This window comes from Vanessa tameamea, chromosome 28 (assembly GCF_037043105.1).
Source record: "Vanessa tameamea isolate UH-Manoa-2023 chromosome 28, ilVanTame1 primary haplotype, whole genome shotgun sequence".
NCBI lineage: Eukaryota > Metazoa > Arthropoda > Insecta > Lepidoptera > Nymphalidae > Vanessa > Vanessa tameamea.
Genome location: NC_087336.1, coordinates 5,365,217 through 5,384,748, shown reverse-complemented (window position 1 = coordinate 5,384,748; position 19,532 = coordinate 5,365,217). Strand labels below are relative to the sequence as shown.

At 38.0% G+C, this 19,532-nt stretch overlaps 3 protein-coding genes across 3 annotated transcripts; 2 read left to right on the top strand and 1 right to left on the bottom strand.

The window, feature by feature from the left end:
• The first annotated feature begins 127 nt into the window (after positions 1 to 127).
• Positions 128 to 7,709, top strand: LOC135194217 (zinc finger protein 81-like). Its single transcript, XM_064219401.1, has 11 exons — positions 128 to 142; positions 516 to 638; positions 1,111 to 1,221; positions 1,649 to 1,707; positions 2,172 to 2,289; positions 3,462 to 3,521; positions 4,466 to 4,569; positions 5,138 to 5,314; positions 5,764 to 5,884; positions 6,865 to 7,020; positions 7,578 to 7,709. Exons 1-11 carry the CDS (start codon positions 128 to 130, stop codon positions 7,707 to 7,709), a joined length of 1,176 nt encoding a protein of 391 aa, XP_064075471.1.
• A 61-nt stretch (positions 7,710 to 7,770) lies between these two features.
• On the bottom strand, positions 7,771 to 8,349 carry LOC135194216 (prostatic spermine-binding protein-like). Its single transcript, XM_064219400.1, has one exon. It carries the CDS (start codon positions 8,347 to 8,349, stop codon positions 7,771 to 7,773), a length of 579 nt encoding a protein of 192 aa, XP_064075470.1.
• A 34-nt stretch (positions 8,350 to 8,383) lies between these two features.
• Positions 8,384 to 18,890, top strand: LOC113391903 (zinc finger protein 808-like). The gene is made up of 14 exons (XM_064219399.1): positions 8,384 to 8,462; positions 8,540 to 8,684; positions 9,488 to 9,595; positions 10,292 to 10,430; positions 11,132 to 11,247; positions 12,036 to 12,128; positions 12,736 to 12,839; positions 13,324 to 13,399; positions 13,896 to 14,075; positions 14,478 to 14,622; positions 15,833 to 15,937; positions 16,963 to 17,062; positions 17,696 to 17,811; positions 18,779 to 18,890. Exons 1-14 carry the CDS (start codon positions 8,384 to 8,386, stop codon positions 18,881 to 18,883), a joined length of 1,611 nt encoding a protein of 536 aa, XP_064075469.1. The 3' UTR covers positions 18,884 to 18,890.
• Positions 18,891 to 19,532: the final 642 nt, after the last annotated feature.

Sequence of the window (19,532 nt, the reverse complement as noted above, 5' to 3'; positions counted from 1 at the left end):
AACAAACATTATTTTTTCGGAATTGCTTATTTTTTTAACATGGAAATTAAATAAAGCTTGTTGTCCACAATGATCTGAATTTAGTTTATTAATAATCATTTTATTTTGTGGAATATGGGTTGCAAATATGTTATCTATGCAAGTTGGTGTGGAATCTGTTATTCTAGTTGGTTCTAAGAACAGATTTACCAGATTATATGAACTTAATAATGATCTGAATCTAATACTTGTGGTTGTATTATGCAGTAAATTTATATTAAAATCTCCACAAACAATAATTTCTTTATTAGATTTAATTTACCTCTGGAATCGGTAACTTTTACCTGAACTTACCTATTGTTCCTTTATATAAATATAAAGCAAAGACAAAACAAACCTGGACCTTTTTCAACTGATTTTTTTCTTTTGTTCTAAATTCAAAAATATATTGCAAATCTTCAATAAAGATTATGGAAGAATTTCGACCGTAGCTTGTTTAAGTCCGTAACTTGTTCGTAAGATATAGTTTTAAACAGATAGAACATCGAACGTTTACAACCGAAGTCAAACAAGAGTGTATAGACAGCAGCGACGACTCGATATGGATCGTGCAAACCGGAGACGATGACGTCACTGAACAGCTAGAGAAGCTGCTTAAGGTAAGTTTTGAGTAATTTAGGTAAGTATCAAATACACGCACATAAAAAGAGTTATGTGATGAAGTGTGACCTGTAACATATTTTTATTGAATTCGACGACTGGTAATATCAGACTGGATAGACTAGACAGGATTTGATCGTTTGTTATTTATTTAATACATTTTATTTTATGTTCTACTGTATTAAGAACGATGTAACAACCTTATTAGATTTTCTGTACATCAGTGTTCGTTGTCAATACTTATAGACTTAAACTATAAAATAATAAAAAAATAAAGCGGTACATATTAAAATTATTTGTTTGTGTTTTGTTTGGTGTATCATTATTTTGAGATTTAACAAAAAAAACCTAGTTACTAATAAATTTATGAGAATCATCAAATCGCCATATTTTATCCTTGTCCTTTATCCTCACGATTGTGGTAGCTAACAGTACCTCTGTTAGCTACCACAATCGTGAGTTTTCGTACAGGAAATTGTTGGGCGTCTCATCATAATGAAGCTACTCACGAAAAATCAGCTTGATAGTAATCAAGTGCCAAAATGGACCATGGATCAGGATCCAGTAGTCCAGGGACTATATGTATTCATTTGTTTAAATGGATTGCATAATAATTATATATTAGAACTTACTCAATCACGCTTTATAACAGTGACTGATAAATGCAGATATCCTCACTGAGTTTTCCAATTCTACTAACTGTTTATGGTGATCGGAACGTAATCGTTGTCATTCTCCTAACATACTTCCAATAATACAACGATCCAGATTCGGTTCGGTCGATTTTGGATCTTGGATCAGGGCAAACTTAATTGTGCACACAAATTTATGCCCTAAAAATATTGCTTTCATATAATTAGAAACGGTTTTCGGTTAAGATGTTTTATCCATTAAGACATTTTGAGTACGTAGCTAAGTATAGATTGTAAAGTCCTGTTACTTACCAAAGTTTAATTTTAATAATTTATTCGTTAACATTAAAACTTACCTGGGAAATATTATCTTCAAGGTTAAAGAAGATGGTCGGAACTACGATGAACTGAAGAAACATAAGTGCTTTAATTGCAGGTTAGCTTTTTATCACAATTAATCTAATCAAGTAATTAGTCTAAAGAAGTCTTACCGGTGCATAAGTTCTGAAAACTGTTCAAACTCTTTCACACTAATCATAACAGATTTGACTACCTGGTCTAATGGCTACTTTAAAAGGCTGCTGATCTCGAGTGCCAATAAAACTGTATAGAGTAACCTCCTAGTTATATCTATAGATAATATCATATAAGATAAAGTAAATCTGTCCGTAACGCTTTCACGGCTAACTCACTGATATGTTTTTGGTGAAATTTTGGTACGAAGCAAATTTGAACTCAAGGATGAACATATGGGGTAAAGTTGGAGTTGGTTGTAGGCAAATTCTCGAAGTGTTTTCGTCACAAACTGTAATCCACATGGACGAAACAGCGTATTTATGCTTTATTTTACAGAATATATGTAAAATAAAGTATTTTTTCTTATGATTCAAAATATTTTAGTCAAATATTTCCTTCGTCCGAGTCTCTGACGAGCCACAAATGTAGAAAACGGAAGCAGAAATCCATGTTAAAAGATGATTCGGGAGTGTACGTGCCGTCTGAAGAGGATTTCTTAAAGGTATGATAATTTGTTTTTGTAGCTGGCTGACTGGCAAATGGGATACCTGATTGTGAGTAGTCACAACCGCCCATATACACTGTCGCCATATTCAATTTTAACTACCTTTACATCATAAAGTTATGGAACTAAATTGTTATGTCTTTTGTGCCTGTATTTACACTGTCTCATTTACTAATACGTAAAATCTTTACATGTTCAAACATGTTGTAAAAAAACATGTAGGCGTATGGGCAAATAGGCCACCTGATGGTAAGGTGTCACTACCACCCACGGACTTAAGCGCTGTAAGAAATATTAATAATTCCTTACAGCGCCAATAAGCGCTTAATTTCCAATTTTGGGAACTAAGATGTTACGCTCCTTGTGCCGTTAGTTATATTGTCTCACTCATCCTTCAAACCGAAATACAACAATAATACCTGATGAGTGGATGTTACACAGACGGAAAAGAGAATTGTATATCCCGCAACTATATAATTTCATTAGGATTTTCTGTTATGATAGTTGATATTTCGTAAAAGATTAACTTATAACTGCTACGTATATTTGTAAAAAAATAAGTTACATTACACATTAACAGCCTTTAAATTTCCCACTGGGCTAAGGCCTCCTCTCCCTTTGAGGAGAAGGTTTGAAGCATATTCCACTACGCTGCTCCAATGCGGGTTGGTTGATACACATGTGGCAGAATTTCGTTGAAATTAGACACATGCAGGTTTCCTCACGATGTTTTCCTTCACCGCCGAACACGAGATGAATTATAAACAAATTAAGCACATGAAAATTCAGTGGTGCTTGCCTGGGTTTGAACTCGCAATCATCGGTTAAGATACTCGCGTTCTAACCACTTTCCCATCTCGGCTCCAAGTATATTAACAACCTTTTAATATCCCACTGCTGGTCAAAAGCCTTCTCTCCATTTTGAAGAGAATGTTTGGAGCATAATCTACGCTGCTCAAATGTGAATTGGCAGATTCTCATACGCCACGTGCGGATTTCCTCAAAATGTTTACCTCCAGCGTCGAGAACGAAATCAAGTATAAAATTGTGTACATGAAGTGTTTCAGGATCACTTGACCTTTGAACTTAGAATCATTGGTTAAGATTACATGCAATGGTAATTATCATGACCATTTTTTGTACATTTCATATATTTATTTCTTTTATAGAGAGCTCAAGGAAAACCTCGTCCTCTCGAAGAGTCTGGTGACAAGGACCTATTAATAGCGGTAAAGTTTAAAAACAAACTTACTACAAAATAGTCATTATTAGAAAATCGTACAGAGCTCTAGTCTCCCTTAAATATATACGCCTTGATCAAAACCTCATCAGAAAACATCATGGGGCTTAGGGTTTTTGATATTATTCTGTGGACTTTGGTCCAAATAATTTTACTTTGAATTGGTGGGTAGGCAAATATCATCGATTCAAAAATAATTCTATTTGACGGTCAGAAGTGTGACTAACCTGTGTTAATGTCTTGACCGATTTCACGGCGATGTTCCTCAAGGGAGATTAGTCAATTACTAGTGAAGTTTTAGGTCAAGTACACCTTTATTTCCTAGGGGGCAAATCCATCACAAGTGGCAAGAATCAAGCGAAAAATATATTTTTGTTGGTCTGTTCCGAGGTTCGAAATCATAACCTCGGGAGCTGTGATTTCATATGCTAGGCACAAGACCATCAATGTGCAGTCAATAAATTTTGCCTGTCTATGCATGACAATTAATATTTTAAATCAAATAAAATGTTTTTTACTAAATGCATATAACAAATTAACTGTTCTTTTTTTTCAATTTAGTCTGTCTATCTGTTTCTTCCGGCTAATCTCTGGATCGGCTGGACCGATTCTGACGGGACTTTCACTGGCAGATAGTTGATGTAATAAGGAGTAACTTAGGCTACAATAACTTTTTTGTTAAATTCGAACGCGCACGAAGTCGCGGGCACAGCTGGGCACAATATAAAAGCATTACACTTAGATATTGATTCTCAAATTAAACACTACCTACTACCGGTTCAGAAAAGAAAATACCCTCACATGAGAACAACCGGCGAAGGAAACTCAGCGAGTTTTTTTTTGTCATTTTATGAGTGTTTACATATAACCAATATCAGAAAGAAACAGCCCAAGCATTCTTAGACATTTTGTTTATGATATTGTCTATAATAGCGAGGCCGTAAGAAGAAGAACCGGGAACAAATGGACTCTCAGATTATGACGTGTCATAATTGTAACGAATCGTTTACGTCCAAAGTGAGACTCAAATTTCATATGTGAGTGTTTTGAAGCTATTCAATTTGATTGCTAATTTTAATTTATTTAGAAATTCCATTTATAATAAAATCGAAAAGGTTTTAGGACATCGTAACTTAATCCTAATGCAGATACGAATTTAAAGAAACATCACAAAAATGTAAAGAAAACTAACGTAACAGCTTGTTAATGTCCAACTGCTGGGCTCCTGGGAAAGTCTCCACTTCTTTTTACGAAGGCTTCTAGTTTATTTCATCACGCCAGTTTTGAAATTGGTAAAATTGGTTGGTTTTGGTGGCAGGGCTATGTGCAAGCCCGTCTGGTTACCACCCACTCATCATATATTCTACTGCCAAACAACATAAATATTGTTGTGTTCCGGTTTGAAAGGTGTACAGTGTTACAGGTACAAGGGACGTAACATCTTAATCCTCAAGTGTGGTGGCGCATTGGCGATGTAAGGATAGGTCAATATTACTCATAGTACCAATGTATATGTGGCGGTGGTACCATCAGGTGGCTCATTTGCCAGACGGCCACTCTATACGAAGTAAATAAAATAAATTCTTATGTTTAAATTTTGAAAAGGCAATTCCACGAAACATCGAACCTCATAACGTCGGACGGTCATTACGCGTGTTCGGAGTGCGAGAACGTCAAGTTTGACACGGAAACCGAGTTATTCGACCACGTGCACTTCCAGCACGACAAGCAGAAACGCTGGCAGTGTCCGGTCAAGGGCTGCGGGAAGACGTTCTTTTTAAGGTAAGGGTACTCCAAAATCAGATACGAAATAAAATTTTTCTTGGTGCAAGTAAAGATAGATGAGCAGAGATAACCTTTTCAATTGTTGCCAGCCTACAAATTGTATACAGCCTGTAAATTTCCCACTGCAGGGCTAAGGTCTCCTCTCCATTTGAAGAGAAAGTTAGGAGCATATTCCACTACGCTGCTCCATGGGTCCTACGGGTTCACATGTGGCACAATTTCGTTGAAATTAGAAACATGCAGGTTTCCTCACGATGTTTTCCTTCACCGCCGAGCACGAGATGAATTATAAACACAAATTAAGCACATGAAAATTCAGTGGTGCTTGACTGAGTTTGAACCCGCAATCACCAGTTATGATATACGTTGAACATTTCTATTTTTGTAAAAAATCTATTGGTGAAGTATATTCCAAAATTAAATATGAATCGATGTTTGTTCCGTAGGGCAACCCTGACGAAGCACAGTCGAACACACACTGACACCAGGCGTTACGTCTGTGTGACTTGCGGCAAAAGATTCCTTGACAAGCAGACGTTAGACGAACATGGCGTTACACATTTACAGGTAATAGTTAAGTTTAAGAAGTCACGTTTAGTATATATGTCGAAAAGCTTAAGACGCCTATCGTTTTAGTGGTAAGAATATCACATTCACATGACCCTCTAAAGTTAGTCGGATTGCTTTCTATAAGGTATCCACAATGCTAGATAAAGAGGAAGAAATGAGATAAAGTGGGAGAGATTAGAGAGGTAAGTTTTGGTCATTGTGTAGGAATACGTTACCCCCGTAAATTATGTTTATATATCGTTAAAAAACGTGGGCAGAAGAATGGGAAAGTGCTTTTACTGGGCTTACATTAGAGTGCAAGTTTGGCGTGCCTTTGGACACGGTGCGTCACACCCAGAAGGAGTGTACTTGCTTGGGGGACCCAGAGGCATTCCTTATTGGTGATTGGAGATCTCTCGTTCCCGTGCCTGATAACCGCCATGCTAGGCAGCGAGACTTGCTGGAAGGAGATGGTCTCTTTCTGCGTCACGGTATCATGCGCAACCGATGATGATGACCCTGAAAAGACGGAGTGGGTATCGCTGGTCTTTTAGTGGGTCTTACGGCGCCATCAACGCCCCACATACCCCGTATCTCCAACGAGAAAAAAAAATAAAATAATGACTGGCAGATATCGTTACGTAAAGGAAAAGCGTTATACCCTCTCTAGGTCACCTTCCTCTCTTTTTATCTTTCTCTCTAACTCTTTTGTATGATATTATAAAACTTATTTTCTGTTATTATTTTAATCCACAGGAGATTTTTAATTATGTCGTTGTCGTATAATTATTCTCAAAGTACTTTTAAATTATTTCATTATGTTTGCTATTTAATTAATTATATAGCGAAAGCAACTTCGTTCCAACATAGTATCCCACGACAACTCTCGACTTATTCATATAAAACATAAATTAGGCATATTTCCAACGGCTAGTTGATCAGCTTTACGTGCAAGTGTTTATAATTGAGTTCGTCTAGACCTGACAGATAATTCACAGATAAAACCTTTCCAATGCCACATCTGCTTCAAACAACTGACCAGACGGTCTCGTCTCCGAATGCACTTGCGAGCTCACGAAGAGGAACTGTCTCCAGCGCTGGTGTTGACCTGTGCGATGTGCTGCCGAGCGTTCAGAGATGAAAACGATGCACAGGTTTGTTATAAATAGTTGAATCTTCTACACCGATCGATTCACCGATCACCGATACGGTATACACAAAGAAAAATATCTAGCATATTTATTTTTTATTAGTTGTCACTATCGCTCAAACACATTAGTAATATGGATGTAGTATATATATATTTCAACAGTCCTAGATTATCCACCTAGTTGTCCGAAAATCCACAACAGCGCGATTTTTAAGACATTTTCTGCCTCGCACAACCACTCTGTGGAACCAGCTTTCGCCGGCGGTTTTTCCGAACCGATACGACTTGGGAACCTTTAAAAAAAAGAGCGTACTCCTTCCTAAAAGGCCGGCAACGCACCTGCAACCCCCCTGGTGTTGCAGATGTCCATGGGCGGTGGTAATCATTTTCCATTAGGTCAGCCTCCTCCTGCCGCCAATTTTGGATACTAAGATGTTATTATGTCCCTTGTAGTTACACTGGCTCACCGGGACACAACAATAGCTATAAGAGAAAATAAAAAAATTGTTTTAGTATATTATTTTGATAATTCGACTTGATAATATACAATCGAAATTTAAGGATCATGCCAATAAGGCGACTGAATGTATAGAGGAGTTCACTAATGAACTGAAAGAGGAAACCGAAGCTACGGAACAGCTGTCGCCGACCAGTGGCATCGTCAGACACGCGGTTCGAGTTGTTGGTATGTAAAAATATGAAGATAATCAAGGCATTGATCATCAACATCATAATTATCATCACGATCATCATCCTAATCACCATCATTATCATGATCATCATCTTCATCATCACCACCATCATCACCATTATGATCATCATTATCATCACTGGCATCATCATTATAATCAACATCATCGTCATCGCGATCATCATCACCACCACCACCATCATCATCATTATGATCATCATCATCATCGTCATCGTGATCATCATTATGATCATCATCTTCATGATCATCATTATGATCACTGGCATCATCTTTATAATCAACATCATCGTCATCGTGATCATCATTATGATCATCATCATCATCGTGATCGTGATCATCATTATGATCATCATCTTCATGATCATCATTATGATCACTGGCATCATCTTTATAATCAACATCATCGTCATCGCGATCATCATTATCACCACCATCATCATTATCATAAAAATCATTATCGTCATCATCATCATCACCACCATCATAATCACCAACAATATCATCAAATTCATCATCGTCCCCATATTTTAGAGCCGTTTCACTTATCCTAAATAAGTGAATTTTATCGTGAGAATATTGGCATGTGTATACATTTAAAACACGATTTATTCGCGAGTTCATTATGAATATCATAGATTATTCCAGATTTCGATCAATGATATCGCGTAAATGCAATGTTAAACTTTGTTTATATGCCATAACACCTTTTGTGGGCATAGCTATTTTTGGTACCAGTAAGCAAAACGAATCGTTTCTTGATTATAGCAACTAGGTGATTTATTGATATCTGATTTGACCGAAATTGTTATAGAATACCCACGTCTTACGAAAGGCATTGAACGTGAAGTGAAAAACGAACAAAGTGAGATCTTACTGTCCGCACTTGACGATGCAGCGAGAAATATCATTCGCGTTGTCAATATCGAAAAGGCGTTTAGATGCGAATATTGTGAAGAGTTAGTACATAGAATGAATTTAATTAAATTGACTTAAGTAACATGACAAACTTATAAATATCAACTGTACAAATCAGCTACCCCGACTCGCATAATCAGATGGGACGGCAAATCTGATAGGACTGAAAATAATTCACCCAAAACTCCAATGGATAAACGTGTTTTCCGAAATCTTGGGCTGATACCGAGAATTTCTCGGTAACTTAAGAATTCCGAGTCAAAAATATTGACTCGGGATTCAAACAGCAAAACTTAGTATTGTTCTGTTTGAAGTCTGATTGAGGAAGTTTAACTACTGGCACAAGAATATAAAGTTTTAGGTTGATGGTGCATTGAAATGTAAAGAATTGTTGATATTTCTTACAATTAATATCTATGCGGTCGAGACTACTTCACAGCGAATTGTCAATTTTCCCGTCCGCAGTTTTGTTTTGTTCCGGTTGGAAGGGTGAGACAGCCAGTGTGACCACAGGCACAATAACATCTTAATTCCCAAGATTGGTGGCGCATTGACAATGTTAGGAGTTTTTAATATTTCTTACAGCGCTAGTGTCTATGGATGGTGGTGACCGCTTATCATCAGGAAGCCAGTTCACCATACTAAAAAAAAATACTAATATTGTAAATGCGAAAGTAACTCTTTCTGTCTGTTGCTCTTTCACGACCACTGAACCGAATTTGATGAAATTTGTTATAAAGCAAGCTGAACTCCAAGGAAAAATAGGTTACTTTTTCATAACTAACACCTATTGATCGATCTTAGTCAGGCGACAACTAGTATATTTATAAAGTATTATTTTCAGCGTATTCTACATGGAAAATGCTCTGAACAGCCATAGGATTATCCATAAAGGGATAAAAAATCCCTTCACTTGTCATATCTGTAAAGTATCTTTCGCTACGTATTCTAGGTAAGAATAGATATTTTTTTTTTGGGAAATCTCAGCTTTTGTAATTCTTACAGCTGTGACTCTAATCTGATTAATTTAAGCTGCGGTGAGTAATCTTAAACTATCAACTATCTCTTCGCGTATAGTATACTGCACTAATATTATAAATGTGTAAGTGAATCTGTTTGTTTGTTACGTCTTAACTACTCAACCGATCCTCATGAAACTTTGCATGCATGTTGCTAGGTACAGGAAAGGTTGAAGGATACCTAACACGTGAATAATCCGCACGCGTGCACGAATCACGATGAAAGTGTGCATAAATGTTGTTAGGGTGTACCCGCTTCAGGAAATGATAAAGGCTACCTAACACCTGCGTAACTCCCCACACACGTGTGCGAAGCCATGTTTGTAGACTAGTAGCATAAATGTTTGCAAGGATATGATCACTCGATTTCCCTTACTCTCATCGTTCCATGGGACAGCAATCGCACACGATTGGAGAGGAATTAGGATCACTAACCCGTGCCTAGTTTACTTGACCTACTACTAAACTTTACGTGAGCAAGGGATTCTAACACTAAAAAGCTTGGTATAAACACTACACACAAGATCTGGTATCCCATACCCTAAGGATCAGCCTTACCAGCTAGGTATAGACAAGGAGACGGTGTCGACGAAATAATTCGTAATTAACAAACGTATTGCAACAAATAGATGCACGACACACAAAACTACCCACGGCTTTTACAAGCGCAGTACCGCTGAGGGTCGTAATGAAGGTACCGCGGGGCCTGCCAGCGCTGGCATTCTCGGCTACGGTGGGTTTCCCGTTGTGAAGCACTTTCTATGTGAGGTATGTTGAGTTACCCTTATAACCTTATGTAGTGAGCTGACAAAACCCAGTGGCTAGAACATGAGTCTTAACCGAAAAGTGCGGCATCAAACCCGAGTAATTACGCTGAGATTTCAGCATTTCGTGCTTAGCAATGAAGGTAAAGATTGCGAGCAAACCTGATTGTGGTTGAAAATCAGTATATCCACCAACATTACAACAGATTGATGAAATATTCTCCTCACATTTATAGACTTTAATACAATATCTTGGAAACAGTATTGTTAGCGGATTTTCTTTCTATTGGTTTAGCTATTAATAATTAATGCATCGTCTTGCCTACGCGTATCCCTGTGCAAATAAGTTTGCGCAGGTAAGCGCTTGCGTAACAACGGCAACAGTTGATCGGACAAGTTTAAGCGCGGCTTGTAAAATGCTTAACCTGCTGAAGACTGCAGTTTTCGGTTTGCACGGTCTCCGCTGGACCAGCCAAAGACTTGGACGACTTGCTGTAGATGACACGATATTATAACTGGATCGTGTTGTGCAAAAATGTTGCCCACAGAAACACCAATATATTTTTTAAATATAAACATAATAAGATAAATAAGATATTACATCCCAGCCCCAACAATGATTACTTATTATATGTATGTATATTTTTAATTGTTGTCAATCAACACGAAAGTGCAAGAATATTTAATTTTATTATGAAATTTAAGGACTGCGGTCGCTCGTACCTCCACTGGACGTATCTCCAAGTGCATCGTCGTATGAAACATGCGAATGAAAATTATATTTTCAAATGTAATCAATGTGAGATGACATTTCCAAACAGGTATTATTGTGTAACTTTAATCCGTTAGATTTTTTTTAATGGAATCAAGAAGGCAAACACAACATTTTGTCATTTAATATAATTAATGTCACCTTCACTGTCACCAATTTAAAGATAACCTTTTTTCGCCGGAAAATTAATCCGTTATATTTTTTTTTAATTGGAATCAAGAAGGCAAAATATAATATATAAATCAAGAAGGCAAAAGCAAAATTAGGCCATTTATAATCGGTGACAACATCTTTCTTTTTTGAGGTGGAATATCATCCCTTCCACTGTTACCAATCAAAAGACCCTTTTCGACAGGAAAATGCGTTTTGCCATACTTTCCATTGTAAACGCTGGGTGGGGGAGAAATGAATGTAGCTAAGTGCCAGAGTGTAGTGAACTCTTTATTATTAACTAATATGCTAACCACTACGAATGATGATGTCGCCTGATGCCGTTTTATGAACACTAGCCAAGACCAATTGCGGAAATGTTTGCGCAAAAATAAGAGCAGTTTTGAATTTTTCACCTTTCACCGTGTTCCAAAAGAATAGCAATTCTCGTCCCGCCCATAATTTGTTCTTCCGCTAGAACAATACGTCTTAGTACTGTCCGTGTTCCGATTTGAAGGGTAACTTGAAGCATATGGGTCATAACATCTTGGTCCCAAGATTGGTTGGTTGCTAATAGACATTGGCCAGCCAATCAGCTGGTCAATTAGCCAGTACGGCCAATTATCATAAATAATGAGTATAGAGTCTTGACGATATAATCTACTATACGAATTATTCTAATTTAAGTTGGAGTATGACATATCATAGAAAGAAAATACACGGGAAAAGTGGACAGGATGACAACGGAGGTTTCACGAAAATAATAAGAGAGAATTACAGGTTAATATATTAGATTTTATTTATTTAATTTTGTGGAAACAGTAAACTTCATTCAGTAAAGAAGTGTGTGTTGCCATTTTTATTGATGTGAAATTCTTTGGGCGCGTCTTGGGGCTTAGATCGACTCGTGCCGTGACGTCAAACGACATGACGCCCTCTTATACAGTTATGCCTCCTCTTTGACGCTCTTTACTTCCATTAATGTGTGCGGCGCGTATACTATTTACTTGGTTGCAATAATATAATAAGAAATACCGTCGATCAAGCCCGTCTTAATCCAGGTATTCCAGGCGCCTCGCCAATGATGGCCAAGACTTGAACCAGTGAGGCTCAGTGAGGCGCCCCGAAAGGTTCTTAAATATCTTTTGTAGGTCATACCTGAAACATGTTTGCACTTGGGCGCTTGTTGTGCTTAAGACAGGGCTGCAATATTTTTATTGTAAATTCGTTGCCATTTCAAAGTCACATCGTCCATTTGATAATGGGCCTGTCTGGAACCCAATCTCTGTTTTTAGTATCTCTAGTAAAAAACTTAACGATTCAATTAATTCTTTGCAAATCGATGGCGCTTAAACCTGTTGAAATATTTTACGTCTTTTTCATGAAGGATTCCCTGTCGTGATTGTGACGCAGTATTGTCAAACAAAACTGATCTCTATAAGCATAGGAAGAAGGAGCATTGTGACGATTCGCAGTTTATTGATAATGAGGGTATGTACCTTACTAATATTATAAATGCCAAAGTTTTGACGGATGGATGTATGATACCCAATCACGCCAGAACGACTGAATGGATTTGAATGAAATCTGGCACAGAGATATATTATAATCTGGAATCTTTTTATCCCAGAAAAATATAACTAACTAACCTGCACAGACCAGAGCCAGATCTATCCATAGTTCTTAGGAATCTAAGATATCATATCCCTTGTAGTTTCACTGGCTTATTGAACCTGTAAAACGGAACATAACATTATTAAATATTGCTGGTACAATATGTGATGAGACGTTGGGAGGCCTACTCAGACTTTTGCACAACGCCTTACCATCAAGTGAACAAAGAAGAAAGTGCTACATATGGCAGAATTTTATCGGGCACATTTAAGTTTCCGCACGATGTACTTCCTCAGCAGCTGGACTTTAGGGAAAATTTAACTACGGATTGTTTTTTGATTTATTTTTTAATTCTTAACAGATAACATTCAGACAACGATTTGCGGCCAGTGTGGTCACAATTTGCACAACGGTACCGCTTTGCAGAAACATATCAAGTGAGATTAACTCTGGACATTAGTAGTTTTTCCAATGTTCATTTTCTCCTGACTGATTTTGGTTACAACGCTCATTCTCAAGGGAGACTTCGTATAGCTTACATTGGACATATTGTAATGTTTTAGTGTTTGCACTAATACTGTGGCACTCCCTGTTCCCTCACACTCGTAATACGATGGGACGGCAACTTCAACACGACTTGAAAAGGTTCAGGCACTGACGCTATATGAACATTTTCTAAAATTTGTGTTGCAGTTAAGAATTATTTGACGTTAAAACTTAATAGTTTTTTTATTGACCCAGCCTGCGAATTGAACCCAAGATCTCACGATTTGTTGTAACCACCAGGTCCAACGTCGTAGTCAACTAAAACAACGTCACAGATACAATTCTATCACACGTAAAGTTTTTGATTGACGATTTTCATTCTAGCAAAGTAATTTTGTTTCAAAAATACACAACCCTAAAGCGATTTAACGTAGTGCTCCACCGCAGGGAGGTGCACGGCGCGGGGGGCGCAGGGGGCGCGGGGGGCCCGGCGAGCGCGGCGCGTGCGCACGCGTGCCCCGTGTGCGCGCGAGCGTTCCGCTCGGCGTCCGTGCGCGACGAGCACGTGCGCGTGCACACGGGCGAGCGCCCCTACCCGTGCGACGTGTGCGGGGTCGCCTTCAGGAGGTCGGTGCTGGACATTATTTGGATTCGTTTGCTTCTACCGCTAAATACGAACATATCATTATATTTTACGATAGATAAGACCGTTCATGTAAACAATTACCTCAAATACTGGTAAGATTTAGAACTGTAGTTGGCTGCGGCGATAAATCTTTATTACGTCATCCGATCAAATTATTAAAAAAACAGCGCTAGATCGCTTACAGAAAATAGTTATAGTTCCGGTATAAGGCTCGTTTCATTTTCGTTATCGTATTCAGAGCAGAACAACACAGTGTACAGGGTTATTTGGTATTTCTTACGGTACTCATGTTTGTGGATTGAGGTGAATATATACCATACGATACGAAAGTTCCTGATTCATTTGGTTTTATCTACCAATAAAAACAGATGCTCTATATACAGGTTGACAGCTATGCGGAACCACAGATTAATCCACACCGGGGTCCGTGTGTGGGCCTGCACAAGATGTCCCAAACGTTTCAGGATTAAGTCCGATTTGAGGACGCACCTGAGACTTAAGCATCCATCGCATTTAGTTGTTATAGAGGTGAGATGGGTATACTTGATGTTAAGTAATACATAGCAGAAAGTATAAAAGCCCTCGCTGGTCAGAAAACACCTGGTCTTATGTAAAGGAAGAACGAGGGTTCGAGGAGTTACAGCCTGTGTATACTGCTTACCCTCCTCTCCGATTTAGATGAAGGCTTTGGTGCTGCTCCAACGCGGATTGTTCGTCACACGTGTGGCAGAATTTTGGTGAAGTTAGACACATGCAGGTTTCCTCGCGATGTTTTGTTTTCCTTCACCGCCGAGCACGGGATAAATTGTAAATATGAATTAACCACATGGAAAGTTAGTGGTGCTTCTTTGGGTTCCGTCCGCAGTATTCGGTTAAGATTTAGACGTTTTAAGCACTACATTTTCCTCCATACTGCACGATTTTTGCAGCCTGGATTGGTTGGCACGTGTCGCAAAATTTCAACATCATATGGCTTCCTTAATACACACAAAGACCAACACACAATAATAACCCAACAGTGGGACATTTCAATAAGCGTTTAATCATGATGTCAAATAAATTCTATTGACAGAGAAAACGCTCTGATTATGAATATTTTCATACGTGACATTGACAAAATCATCTGTGCCCTATCGGTACAAAATAAAATTAAAAAAATGAATATTTGTAATTCATAACAATGGCACCATCAATTATACAACATTGTTACAAATTTTATTACCAACTCTGCCCTTATATTATTGAGTCGGCAACACAGAAATTACCAATTTCCTAGCTGTAAACTGCCATATTTTCTTGTCAATTGTAAACAATTATCAATTATACAAAATACATTGTTTGTTAAAAACGTGTAAAAGTGCTTGTAAAAGCCTACTCGAATAAAGTATATTTTGATTTGATTGGTAAAGAAGGCATATTATTCAATACAAGATGATATACATGATAACCTATTCACTTCCAGGCAGGATGTACTATATACATAACTAATTGTGTTTAACTAACATTACTTTATATTTTAAATGTTGAAAATGAGCTAACTGCTGAGTTTCTTGCCGGTTCTTCTCGGTAGAATTTGCATTCCGAACCGGTGGTAACTTCACTTAATATAGCTTGTTAAATGACGATTCAAAAGTGCTTGTAGAATCCTACTTGAATAAAGTATATTTTTATTTTTATTTTTCGGTAATAATTGCAATGCGCCAATTATGATGATGATATACCGAAAATTTATCCTCAGTTCGAAGGTACGAATTGCAATCCTGAGGAAATAACGCAACACTTGGCCCTGAACAATATAGCGGAAGACAAGGTCATCGAGATTACGATGATCACCTTTGCCAAGGTAGGTTTTATTAAGGGGTTTTGTAATTTAAGGCAAAAGATCTACCCGTTGATGACATATGTAGTGAGAGGCATACTGTTTGCGGCAGGGCCGTCCTTAACCATCTAGGGTCCCCGGGCTGGCCATGCATTCGGCGCCCTTTTATATGAGCAGAGTCGGCCTGGGATGGGCAAAGACAGCCCTTCGAAAGAAAACATGGAACGACCTTTTGTTTTTCTTATGGAGCCAACGCAATTCCAGTGTGATCTAGGACCAACTCTTACAATATGCGTATGGTATGTAGGACGGGTGTAGGAGACTCCAAATCTCGGCTGCCTTCCAAATTGGGCGTCCTGAGTCGTCACTTCATAGCGTCCCCTAACGCCGCCACTGGTTAGGGGACATAATAGTATTCTTAATTCTAACATAAACATTTCAAGATGTGGTTCTGACCAATTTCGGTCATGGCGACTAACCTCAAGGAAGATCAGCCAACTTTGCAGGACCTATGATAGTACGTGTGTGTGCAAACAAAGGTGCACTCTTTATAAAAGAGTTCATACGCAGGGCAACGACCTGCCGTGCTTTCCGAGTTATGGGATTGTACACACCTTCAAACTTCCGAACTTGGCCTGACCTTGAGCTTGAACCCAGAACTTAGGGATCTGGGGCCGTCAATGCCCAAAAGGATGTACAATAATGCGCTCTTTTCGTAGTGACCTCTTCCCACAACCTCATGGACTGGTCAATATAAATTAAAATATACCCATGTATTTTTGCTTAATACATTTGATTATCACCATTATAACATACTAGTTTTAGGTCCTGACTTCTCCTGCATATTAGAGCTCGTAGGTGGTAGGTATAGAAAAGTAGGCTTGGGGTTCAATCTAAGCATAATAAATTTCATCAACTTCGGTTCAGTGTTTTAGTCATGAAAGCTTATCAAACAGACAACCAGTTTTACCTTCACATTATACTACGACCAACTCTTAAAATGCGAGCAAAGCCGCAGGCAACAACTACTTACATATATTTATGAACAGGACTCAAGAAATATTATACCGAACTCTTCGCGTGCTCTATCCCTACTAAGTGACGTTCCGAGAACACAGATCGTGGGCGAGAAACTTCCAGAACCGACCGGTGAATAAAACTTAATTTTTTACTACTTGATTGATGGTGAATGATTTTTTGACTGGTTTCCTCTTGAGTTTTCTCAAGGACCTAGCTGAATGCACCGGAGATGTTTTGGTGCACAAGTGTGTGCGTAAACGAAAGTGCTCTTTTCCCTAACTTTTATAATCCGATGAGCGAGAATTGGTCATCCCCCTTGGAATTGGTAGCCCGCATAGGCGGGCCGACCGTCATGCAAAAGCGATACTGTGGCGCCCACTGAAGCGAAGGAGAGGTACAGTTGGTTTTTAGTGGGTACTTCGGTGTACTAGGGTCTCGTCCAGGTGTCCAGGGGTACAGTCCACCCTCATACACCCCCACTCCACGTAGGGGAATCGTGTAATACGTTTTTCCAGCGAGAAAAAAAAGGATATATTGTTTGAAAAAAGGATATTGATACTATTCGCTCACTCTAATAATCCGATAGGAATTTAACTTAAACGCAACTGGAAAAAGTTCAGGCGAATGACGCAAGGCTTTACGTGCTATCCGAGGCACGAAATTAAACACTGCAAAATAGAGAACGCCGTAAAGCTTCTGAAAATTTGGCCTTGAAATGTTTGATAAAGTATTTAGTTGATATAATTTAGATGTACTTTCCAGATATGGTCCATTCGTTTTTACAATCCAGACGCGGCCGTGGTATCGCTAAAACCCAAAAACTGGTTCAACAGCACCAAAGTCAAGAATATTCCTTAAGTATGAACGCCGATAACGACGTTAGTATATAATATTTCCTTAATTTGAACCGCTTTTTTAACAGCGTGGTAGAAACCTTCAAATTTTACCCATGGCCAGTAGACGTTAACATGCTGTTACTATACTTTATTTGAAGATAAATAATTCTACATTACAAGCATATGTTTCACAAATAATAATAAAATTGATTTAGGAACAGCTAAGAAAACCTATTAGTTTTGTACAGGCGTCTTCGCAGAGCGTACACAGAAGTACCCTCATTCAAAGAATAACTGAGTTTCTTGCCTTTTCTTGGCAGCTCTTGCCTTTTCCTCTTGGTAGAATCTAAAATTCCATTTCTGCGATTGGTAGGCGGACGGACAAATGGGATACCTGACGGTAAGGAGTCAACACCGCCTATAAACATTGGCGCCGTAACAAATTTGAAGCATTCTTTACATTCTTGGGAATCTCTGTTCCCAATTATGCTCCTTGCGCCTGTAGTACTCTGAACTCTCTCACTCACCCTCTAACAGAATTAAAGCAGCTGTTTGGCAATAGAATATCTGATGAATTGTCCAGGTCTATCAAGACAGGCTCACATAAAGCCCTACCAAGCGTAGATCCTAAGAGTTTTGTCATCAATAACACTAATCACATTTGAGTGTTGGTTCACGTTACATAAGAAAAATATGTTTTAAATGGGAGCATCCCATTGTATGATTTGTATCATTCTACATTCGGAACCATTGTTAAATTTATATTAATCTCGCAAATAAAGTTTCTAAATTAAGTATATTTTGATGTTGATTGCATTTAATAAGTTATAAGCCAAACATATATAAGGGCAAACCTTTCCCCAAAACGTCAGTGTTCCACCAATTGACAGAGCAAGATATTACTATTGCAATTATACACTGGTTCACTGATGATTCGTAACTGGTGAGTGGTAAGCTTGGACTTGTGGAATACATTGCTAAATAAATTGCATGTGTTTCTTCCAATCAGAATTTATCGAACTTGAACGTGCAACTCTTGCTTCAACATAGCGCTCCTGTCAACGGAAACGAAATGGTGCAACTACAGCTCGATGATAGATCTTTTTTAGGATAAACGTACATAAAACATATTTACATTTCAGGCTCAAAAAACGAGTTTGTGTTCAATGGATACTTTTCTTTAATTTTAATCTTTTAAACAATTTAATATATCATCTATAGATCCGTTTGCTCACGAAAACGCGCTCCTTCGCGTAAAATTATTATCGGCGTGTTAGTATAGATATTTACATTTGTGTTAATAAAACTGCGCAAATAAAACAATAGGCTATTTGACTGGTTTTTAAAATCCATTTTATATTATTTAGTAGAGGTTAAGGAACCCAGTAAAAGTTGTTTTTTTTTTTTTTTTAATGCTAATTCATATTTGCTGAAAAATATCAAATTAAAATTTCCATACTTAAAAAGCGCGCGAAAACGATACTTGGTCAATATGGCGCTGCAATAGTGTCGGTGACGTCACTTGCCTGTATTGTAATCTGTGGCACATATAATCCACATACAGTAGTAAAACGAGGTTAACAAGCAAGTGACGTCATCATAAACCCGACCAATCAGGAGCGTTTTGTGTCCGTGACAAACGTTTACGTTCATTTTTATTTATGGATTTTTAAATTAATTAATCATTATTTTCAACTTTCGTTAATAAATAACCATTTTTAAACTCATAATATATACTGATTACAATAATTGACACTATATTT